Source organism: Pelophylax lessonae, assembly GCF_965119305.1.
Source record: "Pelophylax lessonae genome assembly, chromosome: 9".
NCBI lineage: Eukaryota > Metazoa > Chordata > Amphibia > Anura > Ranidae > Pelophylax > Pelophylax lessonae.
The window spans coordinates 56,716,006-56,729,281 of record NC_138776.1 but is presented as its reverse complement, the minus strand read 5'-3'; the positions used below and the strand labels follow the sequence as shown (position 1 = coordinate 56,729,281).

At 41.3% G+C, this 13,276-nt stretch overlaps 1 protein-coding gene across 1 annotated transcript in view; it reads right to left on the bottom strand.

Annotated features, from left to right (window-relative positions):
• Positions 1-11,811, bottom strand: part of LOC309563780 (pancreatic lipase-related protein 2-like) — a 49,597-nt gene extending 37,786 nt beyond the window's left edge. Inside the window, exons 1-2 of the mRNA XM_082268384.1 lie at positions 11,688-11,811; positions 9,928-10,046 (exon numbers count right to left, since the gene is read on the bottom strand). Of these exons, the coding sequence (XP_082124510.1) occupies positions 9,928-10,046; positions 11,688-11,799 (231 nt within the window). The 5' untranslated portion in view covers positions 11,800-11,811. The remainder of the gene's footprint in view (positions 1-9,927; positions 10,047-11,687) is intronic.
• Positions 11,812-13,276: the final 1,465 nt, after the last annotated feature.

The following is a 13,276-nucleotide window of genomic DNA, read 5'->3' as shown; positions in this document are numbered from 1 at the left end:
CTCATTTGCCACATAGTTGCCCAATGAAACAGTGCATTGAGGTCGGCTTGTAAATTGGAGTTATCCTGTAAGGAATTTATTCCACTGCAAAGCTTGGTGTCATCTGCAAAGACTGAAATGGTACTTTTAATCTCAGACCCTATATCATTTATAAAGATAATAGAAAGTAAGGGTCCCAACACTGAACCTTGGGGAACACCACTGATAACCTTAGACCATTCAGAGTAAGAATCATTAACCACTACTCTCTGATTTCTATCTTTTAGACAGTTTTCTATCCATTTACAAACTGATCTTTCCAAGTCAGTAGACTTTACGTTACACTTTAGCCATGTGTGGGGAACTGTGTCAAACGCTTTTGCAAAATCCAAGTATACTACGTCCACAGCCACCCCTCTGTCCAAGGTTTTACTTACCTCCTCATAAAAAGAAATCAGGTTTGTTTGACAACTTCTGTCATTCATGAATCCATGCTGTCTGTTGCTTAAAATATTTTTTTCCAGCAAGAACTCATCTATGTGGTCTTTTATTAAACTCTCCAATATATTCCCGACTATAGAAGTTAAACTAACAGGTCTATAGTTACTTGGCAAAGACTTTGATCCCTTTTTAAATATAGGCACCACATTGGCCCTACGCCAATCCAGTGGTACTATTCCAGTCCTTAACGAGTCCCTAAAAATTAGAAACAAAGGCTTTGAAATAACAGAGCTCAATTCTTTTAGGATGCGTGGGTGGATGCCATCTGGTCCAGGTGCTTTATCCACCTTTATTCTGTCTAAATATTTTTGGACCATATCACTTCTGAGCCATTGTGGATTATTTGCGGCTGTGTCAATACCGTCCTCATGAGGAGTCATGAGCTGTCCTTTGTATATACAGACCTGAAGAAAGTATTTAATAAATTTGCCTTCTCTTTGTCCCCAGTCACCCACTTCAGATTATTTTGTAAAGGGCCTACATGCTCAGACCTAACCTTTTTACTATTAAATTGTTTGAAGTAATTTTGGGGGTTTGTCCTACTATCTTTTGCAATCAGTCATTCATTTTGAATTTTGCATCCTTGATTTCCTTTTTACATATTCTGTAATATTATTTGTAACAATTAAACAATTATAGTGTTCCTTCAATTTTATATTTTTTAAAAGCTCTTTTATTATTAGTTATAGCTTTTTTTAACTTTGGCCGTGAGCCACAGGTTTTATTTTTGGCCTTTTAAACTTATTGCCCATGGGAATATACTTTGCAGTGAGGTTGCGTTCAGTTTTTTTGTAAGAATTCCCATTTCTGTTCTGTGTTCATCGATGATGCCAATATTTCCTCCCAGTCTAAGTCCTGGAGAGCAGCCCTCATCCTTGGAAAATGTGCTTTCTTAAAGTTAAGTATTTGTATATTTCCTTTCCTGTATGCGTTTATTGTTTACAGTTAACATTAAATGAAATCATATTATGGTCATTGCTACCCAGGTGTACTTTTATATGAACATTCTTAATAAGCTGTGAATGGTTTGAGATTACCAGGTCCAGCAGAGCATCATTCCTAGTGGAGGCCTCAATAATCTGTGCCATAAAATTGTCTTGTAATAGGTTTATACATTTTTGCCCTTTAACTGTTTCAGCAGTGCCATTACTCCAGTCAATGTCTAGGTAGTTAAAATCCCCCATAATTATCACTGTCCCAGGTCTTGCTACCCTTTCTATCTGTACTAGGAGCTGAGTCTCCGCCTCCTCATTAATACTGGGAGGTCTATAACAAACTCCAATGATAATCTTTGTATTACGCACACCCATGGGAATTTCCACCAATACTGCTTCAGACTCATCACACTTTCCATTAACTAGGTCCTCTTTCACTTACTCTAAGATCACTTCTCACATAGAGACAAACACCACCAACCCTCCGTTTTACCTTGTCTTTCTAAAAGACAGCATAGCCAGGAATATTAATGTCTAGTCATGTGAAGAATGAAGCCAAGATTCAGCAAAACCAATTAAATCATAGTTCTCCTCATGCACCAGAGCTTCCAACTCACCTATTTTGCTTGGCAGACTTCTGGCATTGGTGAACAAACACTTTAATTCAGTGTCACATTTTGTATATTTTTTATTTTACTACAAATAGCACCGTTTCCAATGGTTGATTGTAACATGGGAACCTTCTTATCCTCTGCCATAACTCTCCCCCCATCTTTCCCCATTCCACCCACCAATAGGGGATGACCCCTGTCTGACCTATCTGCCCCATTATAATCTAATTCACCCTCTCCCCTCAATCCTAGTTTAAATATCCCTCCAGCCTTCCCATAAACCTCTCCCCCAGCACAAAAGACCCTCTTCCATTCAGGTGCAAACGATCTTTAGCATATAGGTTGCACCCCAATGAAAAGTCAGCTCAGTGCTCTAAAAACCCAAATCCCACTTTCTTACTCCAGGTCTTTAGCCATGCATTCAGCTCTCTAATCTCCCCCTGCCTTTCCTGTGTTTTGCATGGCACAGGCAATATTGCAGTGAATATCACCTTGGAGGTACAATAGTCTGCACTCCTCATGTAGTAGTGTTTATTTAAACGCTTGCTGACCACCCTACTTATATGTACAATGGGGCGGCGGCTCCTACAGGTGAAATCACATACCTGTACGTCTTCTTCACTTCCGGGTTTGCGGCATGCAAGCACGTCCCCGGCGACCAGCTCCTGCTGTGATTGGACACAGCAGGAATCAATTAGCGGGTCCAGCGGACCTGATGTCCACCGAGACCTGCTGTTCCCGACGAACCGGCAGAATGGGGGTCTGCCTATGTAAAGAAGGCAGATCGCCGTTCTGTGATGAGGGAAGACAGAGATCCTTTGTTTCCGCTAAGCAGGAACAAGGATCTTGGTCTTACCACAGTTAAAGAACCTCCCCCACAGTAGCAAGCACTCCCTAGGGACATATTTAACCCTTTGATTGCTCCTGATGTTAACCCCTTCTCTGCTAGTGTCATCATTAGTACAGTGACAGTGCAAATTTTGTAGCACTTATCACTGTATTGGTGTCACTGGCCCCGAAAAGTGTCACTTAATGTCCGATTTGCCCGCCGCAATGTCGCAGTCCCTCTATAAGTTGCTGATCACCGCTATTACTAGTAAAAAAAATAAAAGTTCCATAAAAATATCCCATAGTTTGTAGATTCGAAACCTTTTGCGCAAGCCAATCAATATTTGTTTATTGGGATTTTTTTTAACCAAAAACATGTAGCAGAATACATATTGGTCTAAACTGATGAAGAAATTAGATTTTTTAAATTATTTATTGGATATGTTTTATAGCAGAAAGTAAAAAATATATTTTTTTCAAAATTATCGGTCTTTTTTATTTATTGTGCAATACAAACAAAAACGCAGAAGTGATCAAATACCACCAAAAGAATGCTCTATTTGTAGGGAAAAAAGGACATGCATTTTATTTGGGTATAGTCAGTAATTTGGGTATTTTTCAGTTAAAGTAACGCAGTGCCGGATCACATAAAATGGCCTGGTCATGAAGGGGGTAAACCTTCCAGAGCTGAAGTGGTTAATACAGTAATATGAACAATTACCCTTACTCCTGAAAATACATTTTATATATTGGGTGAACGGAAGCCATGGGAGGGATTTTCAGGGATTGCCTAAAGGTGGATAAAGTACGAGATAGGCAGACAGAATGGGTTGAAGAGTTCCAGAAGATGGGAGAAGCTTTAGAAAAGTCCTGAAAGCGAGCATGGGAGTGGGTAATTAGGTACCTAGAGAGTCTAGAGAGCAGCAGGTCCTGGAGGGAGCAAAGAGAATGGTTTAGTTGGTATTTTGAGACAGGGCTAGTGATGTAGTTGTGGATCCACAAGAACAGAGGACCCATCCTATCCAGCGGCTCCCTCTCAAATAATACACAGTATTGTTTATTTCAAGATTAAACCTGTCTTGTCTCTCCCTCTTATATTGTGTCCAAATCAAGCTGCTTACCAAGGCAGGCCATAAATGGTTCAAATTTGAATTAAGATTTGAATTAGGTATGGGAAGGCTGAATGTACCAAGTTGATTGATCGATCAACTTATGTCCAACCAGCCTGTTGGGTTTTACCTGTGATTATCGCTAGCAGCTGCTATAGCCGCTTGCAATAATCACTTTTTTCTCCCGGAGGCCGAAAAGACAAAGGCTGGGCAGGAGTAATTTTCCACATCAACACTATCTGTGTTGGTGGGGGAATCCAGCGACTTTCTTTCCTGCAATCCCTGGTTGCAGGAAGGGCATATGCGGAAATCCACAACACTTATAGTCACATCGGCTAAAGCGTTTCAAGGTTTCCCTCTTCTTCAGAGCCTTGGTTAGATGAGGAACAAGGAAGTAATATACAGCAGCACTACACGTAGAAGCACTGATCCTAACTGTCAACACTAAGAGACATCTAAACAAGGCTCTGAGGAAGAGGGAAACCTTGAAATGCGTTAGCTGATGTGACTACAAGTGTTGTGGATTTTCGCATATGGACTTAAGCGGACGATTTTATGATAATGCTATGACACAAGTACTGGTTTGTGTGCATATTCACCTCTTTTTTATTCAATGAAAACATGTATTGAGGATAATAAGCTAGGTCCTTCGGGTCTGTGTGTTCTTTTATGTTTTCAGTTCATTTGGACCTCTCCAGTCTTTGGAAGGGAGCAAGGTGTGCATTATCCACATACACTAACATGTCAAGATAAGAATCTGATAACGTGTTGGGACTTACCGCGCAGCGCAGGGGAGTGAACATTTTTATATGCCCCAGAGAGAATCAGCAGAGTCAGTCTGGGCAGCAGACACAAGATCAGTGATGTCAGGCTGGGCAGCAGACAAAGGATCAGTGATGTCAGGGTGGGCAGCAGACAAAGGATCAGTAATGTCAGGGTGGGCAGCAGACACAGAATCAGTGAAGTCAGGGTGGACAGCAGACAAAGGATCAGTGAAGCCGGGGTGGGCAGCAGGCAACGGATCAGTGAAGTTAGGGTCTGCAAAAGGCATAGGATCAGTGAAGTCAGAGGGGCAGCAGACAAAGGATCAGAGAAGTCAGGGTGGGCAGCAGACAAAGGATCAGTGAAGTCAGGGTGGGCAGCAGACACAGGATCAGTGAAGTCAGGGTGGGCAGCAGACAAAGGTTCAGTGAAGTCAGAGTGGGCAGCAGACACAGGATCAGTAAAGTCAGGGTGGGCAGCAGACAAAGGATCAGTGAAGTCAGGGTGGACAGTAGACAAAGGATCAGTGAAGCCAGGGTGGGCAGCAGGCAAAGGATCAGTGAAGTTAGGGACTGCAAAAGGCATAGGATCAGTGAAGTCAGAGGGGCAGCAGACAAAGGATCAGAGAAGTCAGGGTGGGCAGCAGACAAAGGATCAGTGAAGTCAGGGTGGGCAGCAGACACAGGATCAGTGAAGTCAGGGTGGGTAGCAGACACAGGATCAGTGAAGTCAGGGTGGGCAGTAGACACAGGATCAGTAAAGTCAGGGTGGGCAGCAGACAAAGGATCAGTGAAGTCAGGGTGGGCAGCAGACAAAGGTTCAGTGAAGTCAGAGTGGGCAGCAGACACAGGATCAGTGAAGTCAGGGTCTGCAGCAGGCAAAGGATCAAAGAAGTCAGAGGGGCAGCGGACAGTGCTTCCAGCAGGTGATGCAGTCCCTGACACACTGAGAAATAATTTGTGGCTATTGTCTCCTAGATAATACAGATAGAATGCATTAAGATAAAAAAAAAAAACGTCTGCCTTTACAATCCCTTTAGGCTGGGTTCACACCTAAATAGGACACAGCTGACAGCAGGGGTTCCGGTGCGTCCCTGTTCTCTCTTTTTTAAGGGATGAATCAGGTATGAATTTTTGCTTGAATTCGGACCTAAAACAAAGCCAAAGACGCACAGGACTTCTGTGCAATTACTGTATTTCCGAAGCTGCCCCGGAGATGTGTGAACCGGCTCTATTGAGAGCCAGGCACAATCTCCTGTCATGTGAATTCCCCACATCCAATTCGCATAAGTGTGAACCCAGCATTAAGACTAAAAACATTCTGACTTTAGAACCAATTTAAGTAATCTTTAAGCCTAAATAGGCATTTTTACATGAATGCAAATGGTGTCAGGGAACAGTATAATTTAGAGTTAGAGTTATCGACACCACCTTCTGGCATCACACATTTTTTAATTAAAAAGGATTTTTAAAAGTAGTTTTAGCTACAACACCTATTTTAATTTTTGTTATTTTTGTATCCAGCAGTAATAGGCCTGAATTTGACCAGTGGAAATATTAGTGACAACAGATCTAAATGATAGTGCCCTCAACTTTGTAGAAATTGACCAGTAGCACAACAAACTATTATTAGGGATTGGGATCTTTTTTTGCTGTACCAGACTGTATTGTTTTTAAAGTTTAATAAAATATCAAAACACTTACAAAATGCAAAAACCAAAAAAACAAAAAAAAAACTTTCAAAACCACAACCCCTTGTCCAAATCAAGCTGCTTACCAAGGCAGGCCATAAATGGTTCAAATTTGAATTAAGATTTGAATTAGGTATGGGAAGGCTGAATGTACCAAGTTGATTGATCGATCAACTTATGTCCAACCAGCCTGTTGGGTTTTACCTGTGATTATCGCTAGCAGCTGCTATAGCCGCTTGCAATAATCACTTTTTTCTCCCGGAGGCCGAAAAGACAAAAGCTGGGCAGGAGTAATTTTCCACATCAACACTATCTGTGTTGGTGGGGGAATCCAGCGACTTTCTTTCCTGCAATCCCTGGTTGCAGGAAGGGCATATGCGGAAATCCACAACACTTATAGTCACATCGGCTAAAGCGTTTCAAGGTTTCCCTCTTCTTCAGAGCCTTGGTTAGATGAGGAACAAGGAAGTAATATACAGCAGCACTACACGTAGAAGCACTGATCCTAACTGTCAACACTAAGAGACATCTAAACAAGGCTCTGAGGAAGAGGGAAACCTTGAAATGCGTTAGCTGATGTGACTACAAGTGTTGTGGATTTTCGCATATGGACTTAAGCGGACGATTTTATGATAATGCTATGACACAAGTACTGGTTTGTGTGCATATTCACCTCTTTTTTATTCAATGAAAACATGTATTGAGGATAATAAGCTAGGTCCTTCGGGTCTGTGTGTTCTTTTATGTTTTCAGTTCATTTGGACCTCTCCAGTCTTTGGAAGGGAGCAAGGTGTGCATTATCCACATACACTAACATGTCAAGATAAGAATCTGATAACGTGTTGGGACTTACCGCGCAGCGCAGGGGAGTGAACATTTTTATATGCCCCAGAGAGAATCAGCAGAGTCAGTCTGGGCAGCAGACACAAGATCAGTGATGTCAGGCTGGGCAGTAGACAAAGGATCAGTGATGTCAGGGTGGGCAGCAGACAAAGGATCAGTAATGTCAGGGTGGGCAGCAGACACAGAATCAGTGAAGTCAGGGTGGACAGCAGACAAAGGATCAGTGAAGCCGGGGTGGGCAGCAGGCAACGGATCAGTGAAGTTAGGGTCTGCAAAAGGCATAGGATCAGTGAAGTCAGAGGGGCAGCAGACAAAGGATCAGAGAAGTCAGGGTGGGCAGCAGACAAAGGATCAGTGAAGTCAGGGTGGGCAGCAGACACAGGATCAGTGAAGTCAGGGTGGGTAGCAGACACAGGATCAGTGAAGTCAGGGTGGGCAGCAGACAAAGGATCAGTGAAGTCAGGGTGGACAGTAGACAAAGGATCAGTGAAGCCAGGGTGGGCAGCAGGCAAAGGATCAGTGAAGTTAGGGACTGCAAAAGGCATAGGATCAGTGAAGTCAGAGGGGCAGCAGACAAAGGATCAGAGAAGTCAGGGTGGGCAGCAGACAAAGGATCAGTGAAGTCAGGGTGGGCAGCAGACACAGGATCAGTGAAGTGAGGGTGGGTAGCAGACACAGGATCAGTGAAGTCAGGGTGGGCAGTAGACACAGGATCAGTAAAGTCAGGGTGGGCAGCAGACAAAGGATCAGTGAAGTCAGGGTGGGCAGCAGACAAAGGTTCAGTGAAGTCAGAGTGGGCAGCAGACACAGGATCAGTGAAGTCAGGGTCTGCAGCAGGCAAAGGATCAAAGAAGTCAGAGGGGCAGCAGACAGTGCTTCCAGCAGGTGATGCAGTCCCTGACACACTGAGAAATAATTTGTGGCTATTGTCTCCTAGATAATACAGATAGAATGCATTAAGATAAAAAAAAAAAAACGTCTGCCTTTACAATCCCTTTAGGCTGGGTTCACACCTAAATAGGACACAGCTGACAGCAGGGGTTCCGGTGCGTCCCTGTTCTCTCTTTTTTAAGGGATGAATCAGGTATGAATTTTTGCTTGAATTCGGACCTAAAACAAAGCCAAAGACGCACAGGACTTCTGTGCAATTACTGTATTTCCGAAGCTGCCCCGGAGATGTGTGAACCGGCTCTATTGAGAGCCAGGCACAATCTCCTGTCATGTGAATTCCCCACATCCAATTCGCATAAGTGTGAACCCAGCATTAAGATAAAAAACATTCTGACTTTAGAACCAATTTAAGTAATCTTTAAGCCTAAATAGGCATTTTTACATGAATGCAAATGGTGTCAGGGAACAGTATAATTTAGAGTTATCGACACCATCTTCTGGCATCACACATTTTTTAATTAAAAAGGATTTTTAAAAGTAGTTTTAGCTACAACACCTATTTTAATTTTTGTTATTTTTTTATCCAGCAGTAATAGGCCTGAATTTGACCAGTGGAAATATTAGTGACAACAGATCTAAATGATAGTGCCCTCAACTTTGTAGAAATTGACCAGTAGCACAACAAACTATTATTAGGGATTGGGATCTTTTTTTGCTGTACCAGACTGTATTGTTTTTAAAGTTTAATAAAATATCAAAACACTTACAAAATGCAAAAACCAAAAAAACAAAAAAAAAACTTTCAAAACCACAACCCCTTTCTACAGAATCCCCGTATTCCCAAAATATTAAAAATATACGTTATTAAGTACAGTAGGTGTCTGGTAGAAATTGGCTAGTGTTGGGACAGTATGCAGACATTTTATTAGGCAACAACCAATAGAAAGGCACAAAGCAGATAGCTTTCTTGAAATAAATATAAGACTGTATAATTTCAGAAACAATAGTCACAAATACAGTACAGTGGCTGGACAGTATGTAAACAGCTTGGTTGGGTTGTAATGTAAGAGGGACGGATAAAGCAGGCCAGTATGTAAGCAGCTTATAGTTTTTAAAAATTACATTTTTTTTCAGTCTGCAGCAGCTGTAATTTTCTGTAAAATGCAATATGGCAACCTAGAGGCATTCTGTATACAGTTAGTTTACAAAACTTCCCCAGAAATGTAATTTCCTGCTACTGTGATTGGCCCACTAATTTTCCCAGGAGTCTGCACTAAGATCCAATAAAATTTTTAGGCATCCTCTGCAATAGTAACTCCAAGGACACAGTAGAACATATAGCTTATAGCTTTTAATTAGGAAAAGAAATGGGTAGGACTCTGCTACAATGTTTGTTAAAATCTTTGCAATGTGCATTGATCACCCAAAAAAGTGGAGTTACCTTTTAATATGCAGATTTGTTTTTGGAATGTGTTCAGCTCTTGTTTTTTTTATAACATTCTACTGAGCTAGCCCAAACCAGTGCTTAGAGGAGTCCTTCCACATTTGCACAGCTGTTACTGTAAAGAAGCCTTTCTGCATGTAAAAGTAAAATCTCAAAATCTCAATCCACTGCAATAGACCTTCAAGTAAATATTTCTATGCCAAGTTCACATTTTGGTTCTCAAATCTCCCCCTGAATAATAGGCAGAGATCCCAGACTGTCTGTTCCATACTGCAAATCCCCTTTTTAGTTGTGTTTGGTGACTGTTCATATTGGCTATGAGTTCTGGACTTACATTCTGGAAGGCATGATAGGAGGAGGCAGAGTACCCGAGGAACCCGTCAGCAGCGAAAATGCTCTCTGTGTAATATTGATAGCTGCGTAGGTGATTGCAAGCGGCCACCTCATCTGTCACTGGGGAAAGACATCAAGACCAACATTGAGCATGTGACATTCTCTATACAGGGTCATGTGTTCATATACTGTAAACTGTCCATATATCCAATTATATCTCTACAGATCTCTCTTGGCAAAGTCTTTTTTTGTATAGATAAACCGAACCATTTATTTTTGATATTTTATTTATTTTATACATTTTTTTTTCAGTTTATGTGTTTATATCTGGTCTAATAAAGATTATGTTGCTTAAAACAAAGACAAGCATCTGTGATGTTGACCATAAACATAAAGATTTTCAGGAAATCCCAGCCACTTTTTAATAGTTTGTAGAAGAAACTTTAGAACAATAAACACTATTACACTATTAGAGACGGGTCTCGTTGACCCAGTCTGTTGTACCTCCAATAAAAAACTTGATGATATTGCCAGAAACTTTCCATGTGTCCGGCCTACAGGCAGGAAAACCCTAGATCATACACCATCATCAGTACTATACAGGTGCATCTCATAAAAATTAGATCAAAAAGTTAGCAGATGACATGGCCCCCAAAATCATTACCGACTGTGGACAATTTTCCACTTCATTTGAAAATCAAGGTCCCAGAGTCTGGAGGAAGAGTGGAGTGGCACAGAATCAAAGTTGCATGAGGTCCAGTGTGAAGTTTCCACAGTCAGTGATGATTTGGGGAGCCGTGTCATCTGCTGGTGTTGGTTCACTCTGTTTTAAGTCAAAAGTCAGTGCAGCCCTCTACCAGGAAATTTGAGAGCACTTCATGCTTCCCTGTGCTTACCAGCTTTATGGACATGGCACCTTCCCACACTGCCAAAAGTACCAATACCTGGTTTAATGATCATGGTATCACAGTGCTTGATTGGCCAGCAAACTCGCCTGACCTAAACCCCATAGAGAATCTGTGGGGTATTGTCAAGAGGAAGATGAGAGACACCAGACCCAACAATGCAGACAAGCTGAATGCTGCTATTAAAGAAACCCGGTCTTCCATACACCTCAACGGCGCCAAAGGCTAATCACCTCTATGCCACGCCACATTGATGCAGTAAATCATACAAAACTAGCCCCGACCAAGGATTGAGAGCATACTATACTGTACATAGACATACTTTTCAGTAAGCCAACATTTCTGTATTAAAAATCCTTTTTATTTTTGGTCTTATGTAATAATTTTCTGAGATACTGAATTTTGGGTTTTCACTAGCTGTAAGCCATGATCATCAAAATTAAAAGAAAGAAATGCTTGAAATATATTACTCTGTGTGTGTGTGTAATGCATCTATATAATATATGAGTTTCACTTTTTGAATTGAATTCCTGAAATAAATTCACTTTTTAATGATATTCAAATTTTTTGATATTCACCTGTATTTCAGCATCATATTATTTACATATTTTTATAAAAATAATATCAACAAAAATTAAATACTAATAATATTACGTAAACTGAAGTCTCTGGTTTTATTGGGATATTAGAATATTAGAAAAAGGTATATATAGATTATATACTGTATATATATCAGTATATATAATCAGAATTCATCATCAATACTATATGTCAGCATTATAATATAGATTTTTTTATATAAAAAAAAATAATAATAATAATAAAAAAAAAAATGCTAATAATATTACATAATTACTTTTGTTCATCATATTGGGGTCTGTATTTGATATGACCTCTGTCTTTTTACATCCCATCATGTGTTCTCCTCCGTTTGGGAAGAAATCCAAGTGCCCAACAGTCTGACTCATTCCGTAACCTCCAAAACCTAAAACAATAATAACCAATTTAACTTTAGCACCTTATAATTGCAGCATTATACATATTTTATTTTTCAGCCTTTTATTTTGCCTATATTGTCTTTCCAAATTAATTTATTTTCTACTTTCTGCAGTCTAGAGAAATTGTAATTTGGCTTGACCAGTGTGAAAGTGCACCTAAAAGTATTAAAGTTAACGTTGCCTTTTTTGCTTACAATTTAAAAAAGGAATAGTTTATTTTTTATTTTTTATAAGCTAGAGGCATCACCCCGGTACCATTTTTTTAGAGCCGGTGGTCGGCGGTAACGACCAATGTGGCTCGGGAGCTGCTCAATTGTTACCCCAGCGAGCGGGAGGGGACGCCCCTCCCGCCACCTTCCGCGGCTCTGCCCAGGAGACCGCCGGCTGGTTGGAGTCCCGATCAAAGCTGGATGCGGCTTAGATCGGGTCTCTGATGACGTAACCCAGAGGCGGCGTCCATGACGTCACATCCGGGTTACTCGGCTGCCAAAGGCACCAGATTAAAAAAGCGCATGTATACAAAAGTGCAGTTTTCAGCGTTTTGAATACATGGAAGTGTAGTGGAGAGGTCTAGGGTCTTTTAGACCCCCGATCCCTCCATAAAGAGTACCTGTCACTGCTGCCTATTGCTGTCACAAGGGATGTTTACACATGCTTGCATTTACACATGCTTGTGACCAGGGCTGTGGAGTCAGAGTCGAGGAGTCGGAGGAAATTTTGGGTACCTTGAGTCGGAGTCGGCAAACAATGCACCGACTCCGACTCCTACTAAATTTAGATTGTAATTAAAAAAAAAAAGCAAGTTTAAATGTCCCAATTCACAAAAAGTTATAATTAATGACTTAGTATAAGGAAACTTATAATTGAGGAGGCCAAATGTAAAAAGGAAGAACTACAGAAAGTTCTGAAAGGACGTTTTGTCTTCTTTAAAATGGATGCATGCACACGTCACAGAGTCAATTATTTTGCTATTAATGTTAGATTTGTGGATGAAAATAACAAAACAATAACACGGACCCTCGGATTTAGAGCCGGTTCACACTGGGGCGACCTGTCAGGCGACCTGGTTGCCTGACAGGTCGCCGTAGGTCGCCTGCCATAGAGAAGCTGTGGACCCGTTCTAATAGGGGCGACACAAGTCGCTCCGACTTAGAAAAAGGGTCCTTAGCTTCTTTGGGGCGATCTGCATTGACTTCAATGTTATGGAGTCCGTGCCGGCCGCTCCGAGGTCGCGGTGCGAGCTGCGCGCCATGACTTCATAGGTCGCCCGGCAAAGTCGGCTCGCCCCAGTGTGAACGGGGTCTAAAGGACACTCAGGCACATCACACCAGTGATTACCTTCAGAAGTTAGTGGAGGGTGTTCTAGAAGATTTTGAAATTACAAAGGAACAGATTTTATGTGTTGTGACAGATAACGCTTCTAACATGTTGAGCACAATTAAGAAGA